This window comes from Hyaena hyaena, unplaced genomic scaffold (assembly GCF_003009895.1).
Source record: "Hyaena hyaena isolate Hyena2069 unplaced genomic scaffold, ASM300989v1 scaffold_70, whole genome shotgun sequence".
Taxonomy (NCBI): domain Eukaryota; kingdom Metazoa; phylum Chordata; class Mammalia; order Carnivora; family Hyaenidae; genus Hyaena; species Hyaena hyaena.
Window position 1 is genome coordinate 3,169,345 of NW_024080701.1, and position 23,321 is coordinate 3,192,665.

The following is a 23,321-nucleotide window of genomic DNA, read 5'->3' on the forward strand; positions in this document are numbered from 1 at the left end:
TTTTTCTCCGTCACTCATTATATTCAGTCAAGGTGAAGGTGGAGTGTGTCAACTTCCCTAGATCCTCCAGGCCTACCCCAGGGTCTTGGATATAGTATGTGTACTCTTCATGCTTTTTGGTTCTGTTTGCTCTGTTTGAAGACTTTTTATTAAAAATTTTCAAACATACACTAAGTTGAGAGAATAGTGTGCCTATCACCCACATTCAGGAATTTCCAAGATCGACCATGTTTGCTTTAATCTCCTTGCCTTCCTTTTTCTGATGAAGTATTGTTATTTATTTATTTGTTTATTTTGAGAGAGAGTGCGTGAGCACACAACTGGGGGAGGGGCAGAGAGAGGGAGAAGAGAATCCCAAGCAGCCTCCACACCACTAGCGCAGAGCCCAGTGCAGGGCTCAAAATCACGAAACTGTGAGCTCATGGGGCGCCTGGGTGGCTCAGTCGGTTAAGCGGCCGACTTTGGCTCAGGTCATGATCTCACGATTCATGGGTTCGAGCCCTGCGTCGGGCTCTCTGCTGGCAGCTCAGAGCCTGGAGCCTGTTTCAGATTCTGTATCTCCCTCTCTCTCTCTCTGACCCTCCCCTGCTCAGTGTGGTCTCTCTCTCTCTGAAATTAAAAAAAGAAAAATTAAAAAAAAAAAAGAAAAGAAAAAGAAACTGTGAGCTCATGACCAGGGCAGAAAACGAGTTGGTCACTTCACCAACTGAGCCACTCAGTCTCCCCTCTGATGAAGTATTTTTAAAGCAACTCCTAGATACCATGTCATTTCAATCTTACATCAAGTATACACTTCAAAAAATAATGACTTTTTCTTAGAACCACATTTTTATTATTCACCTAACAAAATTAACATTAATTATTCAATATAATCCAAAACCTAGGGCATATCTAATTTCTCCAGTTGCCTCAAAAATATGTATTTACAGTTAGTTGTTCAAATTAAGATCCAAATAGAATTTACACATTGCATGTGGTGATGTCTTTTAAGTTCCTTTTAATCATTTTTTTGTTTCATTTTTAATCTTCATATCACTGATTTGTTAAAAGTGTATCAGTTCTGTAGAATATGCTGCTTTATAGGTTTGCCTGTTTGATCCCTTGCAGTGTCATTTAGATGGTTCCTCTGTTCCTCACGCTGCCTATTAAATGGAAATTTCCCCTAAAGGTATGCTTACATTCAGATTCAGTTCGATTTTTCTTATAAAGTAAAGAAATTAAGGAACAGAATATACCTGAGTCTCTTTGTAGCCAGGACTATAGTCCAAAGTTGTTTTTTGTACCTTTAGAGCTTTTCTCTGACCTCAAATGCTAGGGGATGGTGACATTGGCCTAATTTTTAACCTCTTTTTGAGAAAACTAAGTGAGACTTTATATACCCTCTGTGAGCATGCAATAGGGACCTTCTACTTTTCTGAGATGGATTTCCTTGTCTCCACAGTATTTTCCTGAATCGAGATCCCTTCACCATGCTACCTCCTTTGCCTGACCCTACTGACCAAATATCAGAGACAGTTCCATCAGAAGAAAATTTGTCCCAGGCTGCTTCTTACCCTCCAAGGACAGGGTGTTTCAGCAAGAATGCCTTCTTTTCCTCAGGCAAGGGGCATCTCTGCAAAGCCAGGGGGGCCTTGGCAAGGAAAGGAGCCACAGCCTCAGGTACCTGTCTCACTGTGAGTTCTGAGTCTCCCAGCATCCAGGAAATGGAGAATGTGGGTAAGCAGCCCTGTTGGATGATGTCCCAGAGCTTAGCATCTCTTGACCATTCAGCTAACAAACTAAAGCCAAGGGACGAGCCAGAAGCACTCAGCCTTTCCACCTATACCAAGAGGGGTAGGGGACTAGCGGACTCTGACCACACACGAGCAGGGTGGCGAAGAGAAGGGAACCTTGGGACCCACAAGACTGCTAAAGGAGCCAGATGCAGTTCCTCACATCCCCGTGGATCCAAACAGGCATCTGGACATGGAAAGGCAGCCAGGACTTTCCGGGTAGAATCCAAACCACCTTCTTCAAGCAAGGCATCAAAAAGGCAGCAGAGGGTGCTAGTAGCCAGGGCCAGAGACATGGCCAGAAAGTCCTCTTGTTTGCCTCATGGCAGCCCTCTGAGGCAGTACAGTGCAGGAGACCCAGACTCCACATCCTCACTCACAGATTGCAGCCCAAGAATGGATCGTGTAAGAGAGAAAGATGGTGACTTATCTGATGCAGATAGCAGTTACTCAGTGGATTCTCTTTCCTGTGTCTATGCCAAAGCCCTAATGGAGCCACTGCAGCCAGAGGACCCTCAGGGGAAGGAACAGGATCTCCCAGAATCAGAGAACTCCGAAAGTGATGACAGCCAAATATCTGAGGACTCGCTGGCTGAGAAAGAGTACGAAAGCCCGCCAGACAGCCCAGGGAGCAGCTATCTCACCAACTGCCACAGCCACCCCAGGGCCAGAGCCAGAGCCCCTGGGAGGGGCTTCACCACGTCCTCAGACAGTGGACTCTTCACCCAAACTTGCAGGAGCTTTTCCTTGGATAGCCTGATTGATGCCAAGGAAGAACTGGGGGAAGATCAGCAAGAGCCTTTCTTCAGTTCGGCTGATGAGATGCCTGCAGAGACATTTTGGCACCTGCAGGCCTCCAGCCTGCCCAGAGTGGACCAGGAGGCAATGTGCAGGCTTGGTCCCATTAACTACAGAACAAGAGCCAGGCTGGATGCCATCCTGCCAGTGAGCAGTTCATTTTACCTTGGTCCCTCACCCCAGCCGCACTGTGAACACCCTGAGTCGGAGGTAGAGGCGAGCTCCTCTGAACAAGCAAACACACTCCAAGGCCGGCAGCTTTCAAGAGGGAGCCCTCTGTTGTCCATGGATTCCTGGTTTTCCTGTGACTCCAAGATCAATTCTAGCAGCCCTTCAGGAATAGTGGGTTCCTTATGTCCAAGTCCTGATGTCCAGGAATTTCAACCCCAAGGTTGTGAGAAGCCTGGACAGTCGCAAAATATGGAAGAACTCAAGCCATCAAGAGCAGAAATACCCCTGCCCTATAGCTCCAAAGTGCCTCAAGGCGGCGCTGAGCTGCCCTGCCATATAAGAGGTGTGTATACAATCCCTGCCTCTGATACGTCCAGCCTGTCATTCTGGGGATCATACAGACTTCTTCAGCCACGAGTTGCTGGCATTTTTCGGGCCAGAGGTACCCCTGACACAGCCCAGCAGGGCAACTTGGAAGCATCCAACACCTCCAGCCTGTCAAGTGTTTTAGCTGCCTCTGCCTCCTCGTTCACTCATGTAGGCAGTGTGCCTGAGAGGGACTGGGCTGCCCTTCAGCAGAAGTACCTCCTTCAACTGTCTCATCCTGCTCTGGAGGCTGTGAGAGAGCCTGGGCCAACTTTCCCCTCCCTTGAAGAAGATTCTGCTTCCTTGACCCAAGCTTCTGGCAAAGAAACAGATACTCTATTGCTAGTTGGTTCTGGGTTGTCTAGCAGCCTGGATTTCAGCACCTTTCCTCTCCATTTTTCCAAAATTAGGCGTTTGAGAGCAGAGAAAGAACAGGACAGTCTGAGTGCCGAGTTAGAAGGTACTTCAGATTTCTTTACAACTAGAGAGAAAGAGGTGAGTCATAGTGGAACTTACTCAGCAGATGTAGAATCGTTGACTTCTGGAACTATAAATGCACCGGTCTTTGTAGCCGAGAACAAGGTGGCAAATTCTATGCCAGAAGCACGTGAAGGTGATCAGAACAGCTTGGAAGAGTCTTCGCAGAGTGATGGGAAGCCTGGACTGATGACTTCCTCTGATGAATGTTTCTTTCTCAAGAGCCCGTATCACAGTAATGTCACCGTGGCCACTAAAGAAAACCATTGGTCCCAGGGCTGGGCTCCTCTCAGGAAGAATAGTGCAGGCCAGGAGGGACAGTTAAGTCCGAGCAGCTATCTGCGTCTGCAGGAGGAGAGGGTAGACTATCAGGAGAGCTCCAGGGAAGTGGTTGGAAGGCACACGAGCGTTTCATTTCCATCAGGTCCAGAACCGTACCCTGACTCTGCTGCCCAGAAGCCATTCCCATCTTCCTTGCAGCCGCCTCCCTTGGAGACATTCTATGTGACCAAAAGCCGGGATGCCCTGACAGAAACCGCCTTAGAGATTCCGGCTTGCAGAGAATCAAGAGTGCCTTCCCCACCCCCCAGGGAAGCTTGGGGCTTTGGTCATGACCACCAGCTTCTCCAGAACGTTTATGTGAAGGATCATTTGCCAGTGCTGTTACAAAACCAGAATTCCAAGATTGCCTCATCTCAGCAGGTCACAGCAGGGAGGCCAGTTCATCTGAACACCAAGGAAGTTATCAGAGAAATGGGGAAATGCCCTGGAAGTATTGAAGAAGAAAGCCATAAATCAGTTTATCTTTTTGTTGCTCAGAACAGACATTTTCTTTCATCTACTAGCACAAAAGTATGTGAGTGTGAAAATCAAGTTGGAATTTTAAATAAACCCAGTCTTTCAGCACTTAAGGAAGAAGAAAAGGCCACTATACAGTCCTATTGCAGTGTTTCCTCAAACCATTGTAGGTCTAGGAAGCCTCTCCTTGTTTGTGAGTCTGAGACAGATGGGGAAGAAGAGCAGGATCACCAAGTAGTCCTCAGACAGACCCAGGCCTTTAATATGAACAGACAGTTTCCTTCTGGGGCCAAATCTGATTTCATCTATAAAACCATCAATTTAGCCATTGACGAGGACATGCTGGGGGAAACTGCTGTTTCTTTGCAGTCCAGATCAGTATGTCATAGAGTAAACGGCCCAGAGATGGTGGTCCAGGATGAGAGTCCAGTGCACAAGGGTGAGGGGAAGAATGAATCTGGGCCTCTTGGGAAATCTCTCCATTCCAGAGGCAGCTCAAAGGAGCTTAAGCTTCCACAGATGGAGTCTACATATGAAAGATTCCAGTCAGTTATAAGCACTCAGGAAAAAAATCAGAGTGAATGCAAGGGCCCTAGAAGATCACAAGAAACATTAAACCCCAAAGAAGAACCTTCTGGAAGGAAAGAGAATAAAAGAGTTAACAATGCTGATGAAATGGCCAGGCTAATTAGGAGTGTAATGCAGCTGGAAAATGGCATCTTAGAAATTGAATCCAAGCAAAATAAGCAGCTATATGCTTCCCCAACACCGGGAGTCAGTAAGGAGTTTGTGTTCCAGGACCAGAGGGACTGGGAGATGCCTGACTATGTTCTGAGGCCAGGCATCTCTGGTAGCTTGGGAAGTCTTGAGGAACTGGAAACTGTGAAAGGTTTTCAGGAAAGCCAAGTTGCCAAACATAGAAGTAGTTCTAAGAAAAAGGGGCCAAAAGCTCAAGGCGGAGTTGAGGAAATGACTCTGCAAAGGGGAGGGAGCCTACTGGAGGAAGGTAAAATGGTCTCATCGACTCAGAATAGCTCAAGCCCACATTATGTAAGCAGTTCTTTCAGCCAGGAGACTGGCCTATTGCTTAGCCAGTCAGATTCCTCTGTAGCTCCTCACAGAGACCTGAGTGGTACCTTGCCTTTGGATTCCCCAAGGCTACCAAGAAACTATCTTCATGCATGTGATTCTGTATGCATTTCTCCAGTTGACTATGTGCTGGATCCCACAATATTGAAAATGCCTAACAGTCCTTTGGTAACTAGAGCAGGAGATCAGGACCAGACTGGAGAGCCCCAAAGCCATAGCCCTCAGGGAGATGTTAGAGGGGGCTCTTCCTTGGCACACAGTGCTTGGTGTGAGTCCGTGATAGCTATGGCCGTGGCATCTCGTGGTCAGTCCCATGTACCAGAGAGTATTCCCCTGGGTGCAGAGAGCAGGAGATCAGCAAACACCCAAGACCAAAGAGGGAACCTTGGAAACATCTCAGTGGGCTTGATTCCCAGAGAGAGTTTTGCATTTGAAGCCAAGGCCGCAATACAAAGAGGATTGGAAAGAGCCAGTCCCCTGAAAAGAGTCTCTAGCCCACTCGAAAACAAGACTAGCTGCCTCTTAGAAGAGGGTAACAGTCAAGGCCAGCAGGCAAAGCAGAAGGCAGTAAAGGAGGCCACGGACCTCAGTCCTACTGCTGGTGCTTTCTCAGCACCTGTGTCCCTGCCGAGGGTGCCTCACTCAGAGCACTGTGCTCATACATCTATGGATCTGGCTGTGTTAGAGATCAGAGAATCAAAGGCCCACGGAAAGCAACTTCATGGCTTAGGGGCTAATGGCAGTGTTCTTTCTTACTATGAGACTTTATTAGAAGCTAAATGTTCTTCAGGGGCCCATCGTAGGCCTCAGTGTCCACAAAGTGACCAGTCAGTGTCAGACAAGACCAGGAATGAGGATGACGCACGAGGATTTTATGTGACATCTCTCTCTACTGAGCCAGAACATCTGTCAACTGATGAAGCCACACCCCTCCCTGTGGACAGCTTTCAACATCTGCCCAACACTGAAACTAAAACAGGGCCACGGCATCCCTCACAGACTTCCTCCCATGAAGCCCCTGCTCCAGGCAAAAGCCATTGTATTGGAGAACTGAGACATTTTCTGGGAGCTGGTGAACAGTTTCTATGTCACTGTAGCTCTTCTGAAATCATAGAGAAAAAGAAAAAAGCAACCAGAACACCTTCCTCTGCTGATCCTGTGAGCTCAGACAGTTTTCCTTCAACAGTGGTAGAGGACAGGAGGGAAAGATCAGAGAAAATAGTGGCTACCTTATCTTGTTGCACCCCTTCTGGTGATCCTGAGATGATTCTATGTGGGGGAAGCCAGTTAGCTCCATGGGAGAGTGCAGAAGGTTCACGTCCTGGTGGTCAGGAGACCAACCCAGTACATCAAGAACCTAGAATTCTAGATACCACTCATGGAGGAGGTTCAGGGAATTTCTTAGTGGCTACCCAGGGAGGAAAAACAACCTATTCTGAAAGTCAGCTTCTGACATGTGATGTTCAGAATTCTGTCAGCCTCTCAGGATGTACCCAAAACCGTGGCCAATGCCTTGAGAATTCCATTGGGTTAGAGGAAAGGAGGGAAAGTCCCAAACAGGCTGCCATCCTACCTGAAGTTCAGGAAGAGTCCCAGTGTAGACACCCACAGGAAACTTTAGACTGTGTTATCATCTCGGAGGGCATTGAAGGCAACAGGACTCTTAGTCCACCTAGGGAGCAGGAAGACAGCGGAACACCGCCTTGCCGACATCTTTGCAATCCTCAACCCATTGATTCTCGTGCCTGTGCATCCCCACCCTCCACTTTATCATGTTACAGAGACAGTGACCTGAGGAAGGGAAGTTCCAAGGCTGCCCTACGTACTCTCCAGCCACCCTGCATAGTACCTTCCAGAGCCTGTGGAATGGATGAGAGAGGGAAAAGCTATTCTAGGGCACCTGAAGTGCTCTTGGCTTCTGGCCTTGAACCCAAAGGCATTCATGTAGAATTTGGGCCAGCAGATAGCAGCACTTGGGAGCCTTCCACTTCTGCTGTCCTATCTCTGGCTCAAGGGGGCATCTCCCCTTCTGCCCCTGATATGAGGACAGGTTTCTTGAGCCACTCAGTGGCTGATGGAAACTCAAGGTCAGGGGGGGATCCTGAGAAAAAGGTTGCTGAGAAGAAAGCCAGCCTAGAGCCTGAGGTTACCTTTTCCTCTGCAGACCTGTACTCTGAGCCACTGAGGGAGTTTCAGAACAGCTCTGTAGGTGGGCAGAATGCACAGGAGTCTCAAACCAAACGAGAACCACCTTTAACAACTGGGAGACCATACACTCTGAATTTAAGTGAACGGTCTATTGAGAGTGAGATTCTAGGGGAACCTCAGGATGGATGTTTAGAAAATGCCATCCAGTACCTTCCAGAAAAACCACAACTTTCCACTGAGTCCAGAGATCACAGTGGATTGGATCCCCAAGCCAAGTTTGTAGCAAAGTTAAAACACATCTCTAGGCACCAAGCTGACAGTCCCTGGGAGGAGGAAGAGCAGCAGAGAGACGAGGCTTTGGGTGGTGGGAAAGAGCCTGCCCAGGGCAGGAGCTCCCAACCTTCCCCTGAAGGTGGCTTGGACAGCTGTCATATTACAGATGCAGACAGAGAGGAAGCATCTGCAGCCCATCCCTCTGTGTCCAGGATGCTTTCATCAGGCTTTGAAGACTCAGTCTCCATGCCCTTGGGGCACAGTGGAGCCCCATGGCCCACACCCCAGAGCCCTGGCCTGCCTGAATCTAGGGAGCAGCCAGCTCCCCACCACAGGTGCTCATTTCCTGTGATTGCAGTCTTTTCTGGCCCCAGACACTCCAGGTCCTCCCCCAGACCACAGTTCTCTTCCCAGACTCTTCATGAGCTGAACTTGAGTGTGGAGCCTCCTTCCCCCACAGATGAAGATGCACAGGAGACTAACAGATGGTGGACTCCCCATCCCAGTGATTATTCAAAGGAAAAGTCAGCAGCGAGAACAACTCTGCAAGATGAGGGATGTAATCAGAAAGCCTCATCTAACTGGGACAAGAGCACTGCTGATCACCAGCCCCCACAACCTGCCAACCCTCCTTACCCAAAGTCCTCAGCTCTTTCTTGCACGCCAACCCCCGACTCCATGACAAGCTGGATCTCTAGTACCCTGGAAGAGACCTGGCAGGAAAATCCAGAGGGACCTGGCAGCCAGGCCAGGTCAGAGAAGTGGCACTACACGGCAGACAAAGGAACGATACACTTTGGCTCCAGTGACATCAGTCCCTACATCTTGTCCTCATGTCCAGAGGGGCCTGTGCACGTTGGCTGGAAGCAATATGTGTTTGGCAGTGCAGTGGATGTCTCCTGTAGCCAGACACCCCAGGGCCCAATTCCATCAGACATGGCCAGTTGTTCAGGCATGGATGATGGCCCAGAAGACCAGAACTCTCAGCTCCATTCCCACCTCAGCACTTATGCCAATGCCCTGGGGAGCACACACAGCAGCATTGGAAATGCCCACGTTTCACATGAGGCCTGGGATTCCTCATGGGGTTCCTCGTTTGCTTTGGGGAACCCCCACATCCTGAACAGCAATCCTGAAGCAGCAATCCCCGGTAAGGGTCCTGACAAGAGAGCCCAGATCCCGGGTACCCCTGAAGAAGCAGGCTCTCTGAGGAGTGAGCCCATCTTGGCAGAAGGAAGTGCTGCAGGTGCAGTAGATGAGATTATGCTGCTGTATCCATTAGAGGCATGTGGCCCTGTGGGGCCGCCCAGGACGAACACCTTGGAGCAGGGCACGCAGACCCTGGGCTGCAGTGTCCACTGGAGCTCCACTGACATCTCTACTCAGCCAGAAACCAGTGCAGTGCCAGACTCTGGTCTGGTCTCCTGGACTAGCGTGCACAACCTGTCTCTCCACCTCTCACAGCTGCTACACAGCACCTCGGAGCTGTTGGGGAGTCTCTCCCAGCCAAGTGTGGCCGAAAAGGAGCGGAACATCAAGAGGGCGTCCCCAGATGAGGTGACCCAGGCCCTAATGATGGATGGCTATACTCAGACCACCGTGGATGAGGGCATCCAAACTGACCTGGCCTTGCCACCTCTGTACCTTCCAGCCCCAGAGGCCAACCCTCCGGAGGTCAATGTGGTCCTTGAAGTGCTGGGCTCAGATATCCCCACCATGTCTCAAAAAAACAGAAATGCCACAGGAACCCTTCAGAAGAGAGAATTAGAGGAAACTGCATGGAAAATGGCAGGGCCCTCAGAATCTCAGGAAGAAAGCCTCCACTGCAGGGCCCTGAGCTTTCCAGGAACCCCATCCCATTTGAGGCTTCAGAAAGCCCACTTTGGGCAGAACCTCCCTTCTCTGAGCCCTCGGGCTTCTCCTGATTCCTCCCTGCTTCCCAGCTCCCAGCCAGAGGAGCCCTCCTGCCTGGCTGTCACCAGCCCCAGCCTCAAAGGCTCCCACTCCCCAGGGCCCTGCCCCAGTCCTGCAGAGTCCATGGGGAATCCTAAGGTCCAGAAAGAGCTGGACACCATGGGTACCTTATTGGTGGACAGAGCCTCCTCCCCAATACTCACACTCAGTGCCAGCACCCAGGGATTGGGGCTCTCCCCAGACTCTTTGTTTCTCACAGCCCCCTCAGCTTGTCCTTTTGAAGGCTACCAGAAACTTGTCTCCAGTCCAAACCTTCCCCTGGATTCCCCCAGGCCTTCAGTGGATAATTATTCTCAAACTGCTAATGAGTCTGGTGGCTCCCAGAGAGTGGGGACTTCATGTGGGAAAGGCAGAAGTCTCTTAGAAAGTAGTGATGGCAGGTCGTTCCTTGAGGTGAGATCCCTGGGCAGTCCACCGCAGAGCCCAAAACTCCAAGTGTGTTTTTTAGAGCAGCCCCCTCAGCAGCTTCAGCCCAAGACCACTACCTTGGTCCAGAGCAGACCACCATTACTCTCACTGAGGAGCCAGAGCCAGAGCCTGGCTGAGGGCTTTGTGCCTGAGGACGTGGCTTCCTTGGACTGTGGCTCACTGAGCAGTAGGGGGCCAACTGAATGGTGGAGCAAGACAGAAAATGAGGGTGAGAGTTCAGCATCTCCAGTGGAGCCACAACCCAGTCTGGACTTTTCAAGGGGAGGCCTCCACCACCTCAGCCCCTGCCCTGTCTCTGAGTTGACTGCTACTGCAGGGCTCCAGGGTTCCACTTTGAGCCCTACCTGCCAATCTGAGGTGCTACTGAGCTCCAGTTCCCAGATATCTGTGGCTGCTGAGCCCCAGCATCATGGCCTGAGGGACTCGGTGCATAACAAAGTCAGTCATTGGAGTGGGATTCAGGATGGCTCTCCTGGGGAACTAGGTGTGATGGAGTCACTGGGGACCAGGTGTGATCTTAGCTCTGGAAAGTGGGGACAGAAGCCCCTACAGCCTCCTGACAACCAGAGCCAGGATTCTGAGTGGTCCCAGAGGAAGCAGGTCCCCTTGCATATTGGGGCTCAGAGTGTCTCACTCAGCACAGAGCTCACAGAAGCGAAGCTGCACCACGGCTTTGGGGAGGCCGATGCCCTGCTGCAGGTGCTGCAAAGTGGGACTGGGGAGGCACTTGCTGCTGAGGAGCCACTGCGGTCCACCTGGGAGGAGCTCTATGCCCGGTAAGTGCCCCCAGCCTGCTGTGGAAGGGCAGGCGCTGTACTGAAAGAGAACTGCACAAGGCTAATAGCTAGCTGTTCCTTTCTCCCCTGCTCAGCTCTGGGATCTTCTGGGGATCAGAGAGCTTAAGATGGAGAAGGCCATTCAGGGCCGCTTCAATGAATCCATCACATTTTGTCTCAGGCAAAAACAAACCATTGAGGCTCTCTGGAGAGAGCGAGCTGAACGACTTCAGAACTTACACCACACACGGAACCTCAGCCCCCAGAAACAACTGAGCCTCCTACCCAGCAGGGATCTCCCCATCCGGGACCTTGACCTACCCAGCAGGCGCCGAGAATACCTACAGCAACTGAGGAAAGATGTTGTGGAAACCACCAGGTATGGGCAGACCCAGGGACTCTGCAGAGAGCAGATTGTACATGGAGTGGGAGGGCTGTGGGGGGCTGGGCCTGGAGAGTGGGGACTGCAGCTCCCTTTGGACAGGAGTGATTCCAAGAGTGGGTCCTATGCTCCTGTGGGCAAGTGGAGGTGGCTGGGGAAGGCTGGGGGAGAATGGGGTAAAGGGAAAAAGGAAGATGTAGAAGGGAACAGGGTGGTGGGGACAGAGCTCATGGGAGAGAGTGGACAGAGTGGCTGTGACCTTCTGTATAAGACAGCAGTCCTGAGCCTCAAAATGGGTTGTAAAACCAAACTGTGGTCAAAAAGAAGATGGGTCCTTCAAGAGGATGGTTGAATAGGTAAGCAGGCCAAGGCCATCACCCATGCACCTGCCATGGTAGAAGGCATCTCTCCACCCTGTGGTCTTCCTTAGGAGCCTAGGATCGGCATCACGGTCTTATCCTGCTTCAGACATAGCACTGATGCTGCAAGAATACCAGCACGCCCGCGAGGAGGCCAAAGTGGAGATTGCCCGGGCCCGGGCCCGGCTGCAGGAGCGGACTGAGCAGGAGAAATTGAGAATCCGCCAGCAGATCATCTCCCAGCTGCTGAGGGTGGGGTGTGGGGCAAGCCGGTGATTCTGGGTGGGCCTGGAGCCTGGGGCAGATGCCAGACCAGGGCAGCCTTCACCTGGACTGCCTTGGAGTCTTGGGATATAGCCTTTGGAGGAAGGTGTTGGACTACTAGTGCCAGCTTATAGCTGTGCTCGCTCTTTTTACATGTCACCTTCCTCTGACTGGCTTCTGTCCCCAGGCCAAAATCTGGGAGGCGGCAGCTTTGGCTTAGAGAATGGATAGGTATGTGGGGAGGCATGAGGGTTGGTTTCACACCGTGGTAGAAGGCACTGGGGAAGTGAGGGGAGTGGTTTCAGGGGCAGAGAGGACGGAGAAGGTGCACCAGCAGCTGGTTGCCAGCTGTCTATCCTCTCAGGAAGAAGAAAAGCTGCACACGCTGGTTGCCTCCAGCTCCCTGTCTACCAGCTCCAATGGAAGCCTCTCCTCTGGTCTTACCTCTGGCTACAACAGCAGCATCGCCTTATTGTCGGACCAGCTCCAGTCCCCAGACAGCGTGGTGAGTGGACAGATGCTAGCAATGAGCCACGGGCCAGAGCCACTGAGGCAGGAGTTGGGGCAGGAAGTTCTGCCTCCTGGAGGCTCTTGCTGACATGAACCCTTCTCGTGGATGATAGATAGGCTTTGGACTCTCCCTTGGTTTTGTCTCCTCCCTGTTTGTTCATTCAGCTTGTGTTCATTTTGTAGGTACTATTTTAGCCACTGGGGATACAGCAGTGAGCAAAACTGTCCTTGTTCTTAAACCATTAGAGGGATATGCACAGCTTATTGTAAGAGTATTTAAGCACTGTTGCAGTCAGCTATGTGAAGAAGGGGTTCTAAGCCAGTATAAAATGGGATCTGACCTGGAAGGTCAGCAAAGATGCTCTGAAGAGAGTGCGCTTAAAGTGACACCAGAAGTGTGAGAGGCAGTTAATGGAGTAGCAGCTTAGTGTCTGGTGTCAGGAGGGATTGGGGAGGGGGAGCAGTAGGGAGCACAGCCTTCCAAGCAGAGAGCTTGACAAGTGAGCCAGAGGGAGGAAGAATTTGAAGAACTAAAAGAAGGCTAGCATGGCTGGAATATGGTAAGACGGGAGAATGACTTGAGGAAGGACTAGAAAAGGCCAGATCACATGGATTCTGCTACTAATTCTGGCCCCCTTCAGGTCCATGGTACTTCCCAGAAGCTGTTCTAAAGCTTTGAAGCCAGGGGAGCAGGATGATGAAGTTATAGGAAAAGGGGGCAGGGCAGCTGTGGCTGGGGCCGGGGATGATCACAGCAAAGCCTGGTGAGAGTCGCCCATTGCCAGGTGTGGGCCCTGCAAATGGCAATGAGCACAAGGGGCCCATGGGGCTGCCCTGGACAGAGCACATCCACAGGACGCAGAGGAAGGAGGAGGGTGGAGTCAGAAACAACACACACTTTTGTCTTGAGCAGCTGATGGAGCAGTTGTGGTGACTGTGAGGCACTGGGAGAGGACAGGTTTTGTGGGGAAGATCAGGAGTCTAGTTTGGGACTTACTGTCTTTGAAGTGTCTGTGAGAAATGCAAAGGGAGCAGCTGGAAACACAGATCTGGAGCTCAAGGTAAGATCTGGCCAGGGATATAAAATTTGAAAATCGCTTTATAGTAAAACTTCATGTAGTAAAAACTAGTTTTCAGACAGTAGCAAAGGACATATGATGCCAAGTTCATTCTTTCAGTCTCCTGTTGCCCTGCCCAGAAGCAATCATCTATCCCAGTATGCTGTGGATTTCTGAAGGTATTCTGAATACATTCTATGTCTTAATATCTATAAGAATGTGCATATTTTTAAAAAAATTTTTTCTTTTTTAATACGTGTTTTTCTATATTTTAATTTTTAAAAATTTCTTTTGTTATATACATATTCTTTTTCTTTTTCCCTTTCTTTTAGATTTTATTTTTAAGTAGTCTCTACAACCCCAGGGTCAAAAGTCACATGCTCTTCTGACTGAGCCTGCCAGGTGTCACATGGTGGTTTTTTTCTTTTAATCTTTTTTTTTTTAGAATGTGTGTTTCTAAAGCACACGAATGGCAGCCACAGTGACCTGCTTTGTCACTTTTCTTCCTTAAGAATGTCTTTTGGACATCATTGCACACCAGCAAATCTGCTGCTGACTCATTCTTTTTAAGTTAGTGGAGTTTTTTTCTCTTTTATTGCATGGTTTTATTAATTTATTTATTTTGATATGTATATAGATGTAGGTTTTTTTTTTAACAAATAGTTTATTGTCAAATTAGTTTCCACATAACACCCAGTGCTCATCCCCAAAGTGCCCCTCTCCGTGCTCATCCCCCACTCCCCCCACATCCATCAGTCGTCAGTTTTTGTCAGCATTCAAGAGTCTCTCATGGTTTGCCTCTCTTCCTTTCCCCCACCATTTCCCCCCTTCTTCTCCCCCTTGCTCCTCAGTTATGTTCCTCCTAATCCTCCTATACGTGCAAACATATGATATTTGTCCTTCTCTGCCTGACTTATTTCGCTCAGCAGAACACCCTCAAGGTCCATCCATGTTGCTACCCATGGCCAGATTTCATTGTTTCTCATTGCCATGTAGTATTCCATGGTATAGATAAACCACATCTTCTTGATCCATTCATCTGTTGATGGACACTTAGGCTCTTTCCATGTTTTAGCTATTGTGGAGAGTGCTGCTATGAACATTGGGGTACATGTGCTCCTATGCCTCAGCATTTCTGTATCCCTTGGGTAAATTCCTAGCAGTGCTATTGCTGGGTCATAGGGCAGTTCTATTGTTAGTTTTTTGAGGAACCTCCACACTGTTTTCCAGAGGGGCTGTACCAGTTTGCATTCCCACCAACAGTGCAGGAGGGTGCCCGTTTCTCCACATCCTCGCCAGCATCTAGAGTTCTCTGATTTGCTCATTTTAGCCACTCTGATTGGCGTGAGGTGGTATCTCAGTGTGGCTTTGATTTGTATTTCCCTGATGAGGAGGGATGCTGAGCATCGTTTCATGTGTCTGTTGGCCATCTGGATGTCCTCTTTGGAGAATTATCTGTTCATATCTTCTGCCCATTTCTTCACTGGATTGTTTGTTTTTCGGGTGTGGAGTTTGGTGAGTTCCTTACAGATTTTGGATACTAGCCCTTTATCTGATATGTCATTTGCAACTGTCTTTTCCCATTCTGTCTGTTGCCTATAGTTTTATAGATTGTTTCCTTTGCCGTGCAGAAGCTTTTAATCTTGATGAGGTCCCAGTAATTCATTTTTGCTCTTGATTCCCTTGCCTTTGGGGATGTGTCAAGTAAGAAATTTTTGCGGTTGAGGTCAAGGAGGTTGTTTCCTACTTTCTCCTCTAGGGTTTTGATGGTTTCTGGTCTCACATTCAGGTCCTTGATCCATTTTGAGTTTATTTTTGTGTATGGTGTGAGAAAATGATTTAGTTTCATTCTTCTGCATGTTGTTGTCCACTTCTCCCAGCACCATCTGTTAAAGAGGCTGTCTTTTTTCCGTTGGATACTCTTTCCTGCTTTGTCAAAGACTGGTTGGCCATACATTTGTGGGTCCAAGTCTGAGTTCTCTATTCCATTGGTCTATGTGTCTGTTTTTGTGCCAATACCATACTGTCTTGATGATGACAGCTTTGTAGTAGAGGCTAAAGTCTGGGATGGTGATGTTTTCTTCTCAATATTACTTTGGCTATTTGGGGTCTTTTGTGGTTCCATACAAATTTTAGGATAGTTTGTTCTAGCTTTGAGAAGAATGAAATTTTGTTTGGGATTACACTGAATGTGTAGATTGCTTTGGGTAGTAATGACATTTTAACTATATTTATTCTTCCAATCCATGAGCATGGAATATTTTCCCATTTCTTTGTGTCTTCCTCAATTTCCTTCATAAGTTTTGTGTAGTTTTCATCATACAGATCTCCTGTATCTTTGGTTAGGTTTATTCCTAAGTATTTTATGGTTTTTTGTGCACTTGTGAATGGGATCAATTTCTTGACTTCTCTTTCTGTTGCATCATTATTGGTCTAAAAATGCAACTGATTTCTGTACGTTGATTTTGTACTCTACAACTTTGCTGAATTTATGGATCAGTTGTAGTAGGCTTCTGGTAGAGTCTGTCGGGTTTTCTATGTAGAGTATCATGTCGTCTGTGAAAAGTGACAGTTTGACTTCTTCTTTGCCAATTCTGATGCCTTTTATTTCCTTTTGTTGTCTGATGGCTGATGCTAGGACTTCCAGCACTATGTTAAACAACAGTGGTGAGAGTGGACATCCCTGTCGTGTTCATGATCTCAGGGAGAAAGCTCTCAGTTATTCCCCATTGAGGATGATGTTAGCTGAGGGTATCTCATAGGTGGCTATTATGATGTTTAAGTAAGTTCCTTCTATCCCGACTTTCTCGAGGATCTTTATTAAGAAGAGATGCTGTATTTTGTCAAATGCCTTTTCTGCATCTATCGACAGGATTGTATCATTTTTACCTTTTCTTTTGTTAATGTGATATATCACATTGATTGATTTGTGAATATTGAACCACCTTGTAACCCAGGAATGAATCCCACCTGATCATGGTGGATAATTCTTTTTATGTGCTGTTGCATTTGACTTGCAAGTATCTTGTCGAGGATTTTTGCATCTGTATTCACCAAGGATATTGGCCTGTAGTTCTCTTTTTTTGCTGGGTCTCTGGTTTGGGAATCAAAGTGATGCTGGCTTCGTAGAATGAGTCTGGAAGTTTTCCTTCCATTTCTATTTTTTGGAATAGCTTGAGAAGAATGGGTATTAACTCTGTTTTCAATGTCTGGTAGAACTCCCCAGGGAAGCCATTTGGTCCCGGGCTCTTTTTTGTTGGGAGATTTTTGATAACTGATTCAATTTCTTCACTAGTTATGGGTCTGTTCAGATTTTCCGTCTCTTTCCATGTGAGTTTTGGTAGTGAGTGTGTGTTTAGAAATTTATCCATTTCTTCTAAGTTGTCCAGTTTGTTGGCATATAATTTTTCATAGTATTTCCTGATAATTGCTTGTATTTCTGAGGGTTGGTTGTAAAAGCCCATTTTCATTCATGATTTTGCCTATTTGGGTGCTCTCTTCTTTTTGGGAAGCCAGGCTAGAGGTTTGTCAATTGCGTTTATTTTTTCAAAAAACCAACTCTTGGTTTCATTGATCTGTTCATCTTTTTTTTTTTTTTTAATTCTATATTGTTTATTTCTGCCCTAATTTTTATTATTTCTCTTCTCCTACTGGGTTTGGGGTGCTCTTGTTGTTCTCTTTTTAGTGCATTTAGGTGTGCTGTTAGATTTTGTGCTTGAGCTATTTCTAATTTCTTGAAATAGGTCTGGATTACAATGTACTTTCCTCTTAGGACTGCCTTTGCTACATCCCATAGAGTTTGAATTGTATTTTCATTTTCATTTGTTTCCATATATTTTTAAATTTCTTCTCTAATTCCCTGATTGGCCCATTCGTTCTTTAGTAGGGTGGTTTTTTTTTTTTAATATTTTTTTTTTTTTTTATTTCTAGGAGAGAGAGAGAGAGAGAGACAGCGTGAGCAGGGGAGGGTCAGAGAGAGAGGGAGACACAGACTCTGAAGCAGGCTCCAGGCTCTGAGCTGGCAGTCAGCACAGAGCCCGACGCGGGGCTCGAACCCACGAACTACGAGATCATGACCTAAGCGAAAGTCGGACGCTTAACCGACTAAGCCACCCAGGCGCCCCAGTAGGGTGTTTTTTAACCTCCGTGTTTTTGGAGGTTTTCCAGACTTTTTCCTGTGGTTGATTTCAAGTTTCATAACATTGTGATCTGAAAGTGTGCATGGTATGATCTCAGTTCTTTTATATTTATTGAGGGTTGCTTTATGTCCCAGTATGTGATCTATCTTGGAGAATGTGCCATGTGCATTTGAGAAGAAAGTGAATTCCATGACCTCAGGATGTAGAGTTCTAAATATATGTCAAATCCATTTGCTCCAATGTGTCATTCAAGTCCGTGGTTTCTTTAGTGATATTCTGTCTAGTTGATCTATCCATTGCTGTACGGGGAGTATCAAAGTCCCCTGCTATCAGCACATTCTTGTCCATAAGATTGTTTCTGTTTGTGATTGTTTTATTTTTTACGGGTGCTCCTGTATTTGGTGTGTAGACATTTATAATTGTTAGGTCTTCCTGATGGATAGACCCTGTAATTATTATATAATGCCCTTCTTCATCGTTTATTACTGCCTTTACTTTAAAGTCCAGTTTGTCTGATATAAGTATAGCTAGTCCAGCTTTCTTTTGACTTCCAGTAGCATGATATATATTTTCCATCCCCTTACTATCAATCTGAAGGTGTCCTCAGGTCTAAAATGAGTTTCTTGTAGACAGCAAATAAATGGATTTTGTTTTCTTTTTTTTATGCATTCTGCTACCTTCTGTCTTTTGATTGGAGCATTTAGTCCATTTACATTCAGTGTTATTATTGAGAAATACGGGTTTTGAGTCATTGTGTTCTTTGTAGGATTCATGCTTGTGGTGGTGTCTCTGGTACCTTGTGTTCCTTGTAACATTTCCCTCACAGAGTCCCCCTCAGGATTTCTTGTAGGTCTGGTTTAGTGGTGACAAATTCTTTCAATTTTTGTTTATGTGGGAAAACCTTTATCTCTCCTTCTATTCTGAATGACAGGCTTGCTGGATAGAGGATTCTTGACTGTGTCTTTTTTCTGCTCATCACATTGAAGATTTCCTGCCATTCCTTTCTAGCATGCCAAGTTTCAGTAGATAGGTCTGTAACCACTCTAATAGCTTTCCCTTTGTATATTAGGGCCCTTTTATCCCTAGATGCTTTCAGAATTTCTCTTTGTCCTTATATTTTGCCAGTTTCACTATGATATGTTGTGCAAAAGATCGATTCAAGTTATGTCTGAGGGGAGTTCTCTGTGCCTCTTGGATTTCAATGTCTTTTTCCTTCCCCAGATTGGAGACGTTCTCTGCTATAATTTTTCAAGGACTCCTTCAGCGCCTTTCCCTCTTTCTTCCTCTTCTGGAATTCCTATGATACAGATATTGTTCTGTTTGATTGTATCGCTCAGCTCTCAAACTCTCCTTTTGTGTTCCTGGATCATTTTCTCTTTTTCTCAGCTTCCAATTTTCTATAATTGTGTCTTCTAACTCATCTATTCTTCTTTCTGCCTCTTCAGTCCGTGCATTGGATGCCTCCGTTTCATTATGTGTCTCATTTATAGCACTTTTAAATTCATGACAACTATTTTTAAGATCCATTAGTCTTTGTAGCAGTAGTTTCTCTGATGTTTTTGATGCCTTTTTCAAGCCCTGTGATTAATTTTATGACTATTGTTCTAAATTCTTATTCAGTTATGTTGCTTATATCTGTTTTTTTTTTTTTTTTAATTTATTTCTAGGAGAGAGAGAGAGAACGTGAACAGGGGAGGATTAGAGAGAGAGAGGGAGACACAGACTTTGAAATAGGCTCCAGGCTCATTTCTTCCCGGAATTTCTTTAGAGGATAGTTCTTCCGTTTTGTCGTTTTGGCTAGCTTTCTGTCTCTTGTTAGTTTTTTTTTTTTTTTTTTTTTTTTATTTATTTTTAGGAGAGAGAGAGAGAGACAGCGTGAGCAGGGGAGGGTCAGAGAGAGAGGGAGTCACAGACTGAAACAGGCTCCAGGCTCTGAACTGGCAGTCAGCACAGAGCCCAACGCGGGGCTTGAACCCACGAACCGTGAGATCATGACCCAAGCGAAAGTCGGACGCTCAACCGACTAAGCCACCCAGGCGCCCCTGTCTCTTGTTAGTTTTAAAAGCTTGTTATGCACTCTGCACCTGCACGTACTGCTGTATTAAAGAAGGCTCTGTGACCGTCCAGGCCCTATCCATTGAGGAGTCTTCTTCAAATGGTGTCTTTTGGTCTCTCTCGTTGAGACTTTGGTTATTTTATTTCTCTACTCGTAGTGGTATTTGTGACTCTCCACCATGTGTACTTCGGCTTGTTTCTTGAGGTAGCCCTGGAAAAGAAAACAGACAAACAGGGAACAAAGGCACACAAATGCACAGACAAATCCAACAAGGAAGCAAACTGAAAGGGAAAAAGAAAAAGGGGAAAAAAGGAGGAAAACAAATAATAAAAAGATAAAAGAAGAAAAAAGAAAAAACCCAAAAGACAAAGGACAGTCTAAAGCATAAAACCTGAATTCCCAGCTACAAATAAAGAACAGGGTGTATGCACTGCTGATGGAAGAGCAGATACAAAGAGAGAAATGACAGGGTGAGGAGGAAGCAAAATTGGATAGTAACCAGGCAGAGAGACTCAGAGAGAGAAAGAGGAGAATATGGTAAGAGGCGAGGAGAATAAAATAAAGATAATGTTACTCAGAGAAAGTATATAGTCTGATGACTCCAGAGAGAGAGAGAGAAAGGTAGCGGTGGACGTGTAGAATGTACATCTAGAGAATGGACTAAATGTGACTGTTGAAGCAAACCAATGACTAGAGTGCCCAGTCCAGCAAGAGGGGAGGTATATGAATGAGACAAGGGAAAATATATCTGGATAGAAAGAATTGATCTAGAATTAATCATGGCAGTGCATCCATGTTGGTCTTGCCCTGGGATCTGGTAAAAAAAAAAAAATAAATAAAAAAGCAGTTCTCTAGTGGGGATGGGAGTGGTTTGGTGTAGGCGGGTCTTAGCCTTCACTGAGTCCTGCAGGCTGCTCCCTGATGTCCCGCCTTGGAGGTTTTGGGGAGAAAAATGGCGGTGCCCGAGTCCCCTCTAGAACCAAGCATTGCAAGTCACTCTTTCGGGTCCAATCTCCCTGTGCCGGGGTTGTAGCCAAGGTGGGCTGTGCTGTATGTCCCAAGCCACGCCTCGTTTCCAGATCTTAGTCCGCACCCCACTGATACCGCCGAAATATAAACCTGCAGGCCGAGTCCTTCTGAGCAGTTTTAAGCCTGCCACTTCCCCACTGGGGATCGAGCCGGAAGAGCGACGGAGCGGTTTCAGGCCGCCGCTTCCCCTCCCGATGGACCTGGAGAGCAGAGGAGCAGTTTCTCTTGGCGCCGCCTGGGACGGGGAGTCCAGCTCAAAGTCAGTTTCACAGCTGGAAACCGATCACTCTCTGTCCCGAGCCAAGGTTTTTCTCTTCTCCACTCCAGGGACAGTTTCTTGAGCAGTTTCAGCTGCTCTTTCTTTTCCCCTCGAATCACCGTGGCTCCCCCCAAAGGGGGCTCCCTCCCCTCCCTCCATGTCTCCCGGTCCCGGCCTGTTTTAATCTTCCCCATTTCGCACTCAGGCACCTATACGGTGGTTTTCTCAGCAGACTCTGTCTCCTTTTCCTCCCAAACTCCCACGATTCTGTAAGGGTTCTTACGGCTTCAGGCCTTCTCTGTTTGAGAGATGGGGCGAGTGAAATATATGGAGCTCCCTACTTCTCTGCCATCTTGCCTCTTCCCAGCCCATTACAATTTATTTATTTTCTTATAGTAGTAATAAATTTTTTACTCCATTTATTTTTGAGCCACAAAGCATGAATTATTTATATTGGCATGATGTGTGAAATGGGTCTCTGATATCATCTTTTTTTTCACATGGTAGCCAGTTGTGTCATCAGTATTTATTGATTAATCCATGGGTAGTTTTTTTGGGAGTCATCAGTATAGCAGGGGGAGCAGATGGACTCACTTAGGAGTATATAATTGAGTGAGAAAGGAGAGCCTAGGCCTAAGTCTTGAAAGAATCCCAGAATATCAATTTTTGTTTGAGGAGGATGAGCCAACACAGGAGGAGGAGCATTAGCCTGGGGACTCAGGAAGTGAGTATCTCAAGTGAAACGGAGAGGCTGGCCTAGTGGAAGCCCACTGAGAGGTTCAGTAAGGTGGGGACTGGGAGTTGGTGATCAGATCCAACCACACGGGTGTCACAGGGACCTGGTGACTGCTGTTCAGTAGAGCGGTGAGGCAAATGCTACGTTCAAGCAGGTTCAGAAGGGAGTGAGAGGTGGGAGATGACAGATGGTGACAGTTGTTTCAGGAAGCATATGTGTGAATGGTGGGAGAGCAAGGACCCCTGTGAAGGAGTTTTTTAAAGGTAGAAATATTTACATGCTTGAGTGCTTGTAGGAAGGATCCAAAGAGGGTGAGGCAGAGGCAACAGTGAAGGAGGAGATGATCAGTAGTAGAAAGGTCCCAAGAAGATGGCACAGGACTTCAATCTGAGACAGACAGACCTGCTTAAAGTATGAGAGACTGTATGTTGCAGCAGAGGAATGGAGGCAAGAATGGGGATAGAACTGTCTGTGTTCATTTCTTCTTGTCTTTAAAGTAGCCATAGGTTAAGAACTAATGATAACGGTAGGGTGGACAGTGCCGGTTAGGTCTAGCAGAAGTTAAGGTCACGTCACTGAGTCGCAGGCTGAAGTAAAGGTGGGAGGACCATATTGCAGATCCAGAGATCATCCTGTCTGGTTCCAAATTAGGACCTTTGACTTAGCTGCTGTATGGGGTGGGGCTGGGTGGGGAGACTTGGGGAGGTTGGGGCCTAGGGTCAAGCTTTTCACAGCTTGTTGCTTTTCCTCCCCCTCCCACCTTCCACTTGGGCTCCAGCCATGGCCACATTACTGTTGGCACATGTTAGATACTCCAAACCCACTGATGTTCCATACCAGCTCCATTCATTCTGATCCCTATTGGAGCTCTCCTCTGAGCAGTCTTTGAGCCTGTGGCTTGGAGCTTAAGGATAGATTGTCCAGGGACTGGTTTCTATTGCTCTTAACTTCTCAGGGACATCCAGCCTCCTGTAATCCCAGTGGAGATTTTTTTTTTCCCTAAAGCAGGTTCATGCACAGCGCAGCACCCAGCACTGAGCTCGAACTCTCAACTGTCAGATCAAGACCTGAGCCAAGATTGAGTGGGATGCATAGCTGACTGAGCCACCCAGGCGCCATGGGGAAATTTTTTTGATAGAACCTCTACATTGGAAATTACTGGGACAGTTCAGAGGCAGAGGAGATAATTCTACACGGGCTTTCTGGCCCTCTGCTTTCTCTTTCTCTTCCTTTGCTCTGGTCCTAAACATTGTTTTCCACAGGGAGACACACACTTGCCTGATTCCAATGACTCCTGGATAGGGGATGTTCGGGCCCATTCTACAGTGAGGAACAGTCAAATGAGTCTGGCCAGATCCACCTGGAAGAGCTTAGCTTACAGTGAGTGGCGGGGGTGAGGGCACACAGCTACCTGCCCCGTTTGGGAACTTGTGGGGCGGAGGTCTGCCAGATCCTACA

The 23,321-nt window shown here is 47.3% G+C and overlaps 1 protein-coding gene across 1 annotated transcript in view; it reads left to right on the plus strand.

Moving 5' to 3' along the window:
• STARD9 (StAR related lipid transfer domain containing 9) overlaps positions 1–23,321 on the plus strand; it is a 125,928-nt gene that overhangs the window by 99,117 nt on the left and 3,490 nt on the right. The window contains exons 23-27 of the mRNA XM_039232845.1: positions 1,442–11,071; positions 11,253–11,450; positions 11,884–12,064; positions 12,441–12,581; positions 23,126–23,243. Coding sequence (XP_039088776.1) covers positions 1,442–11,071; positions 11,253–11,450; positions 11,884–12,064; positions 12,441–12,581; positions 23,126–23,243 — 10,268 coding nt within the window. The remainder of the gene's footprint in view (positions 1–1,441; positions 11,072–11,252; positions 11,451–11,883; positions 12,065–12,440; positions 12,582–23,125; positions 23,244–23,321) is intronic.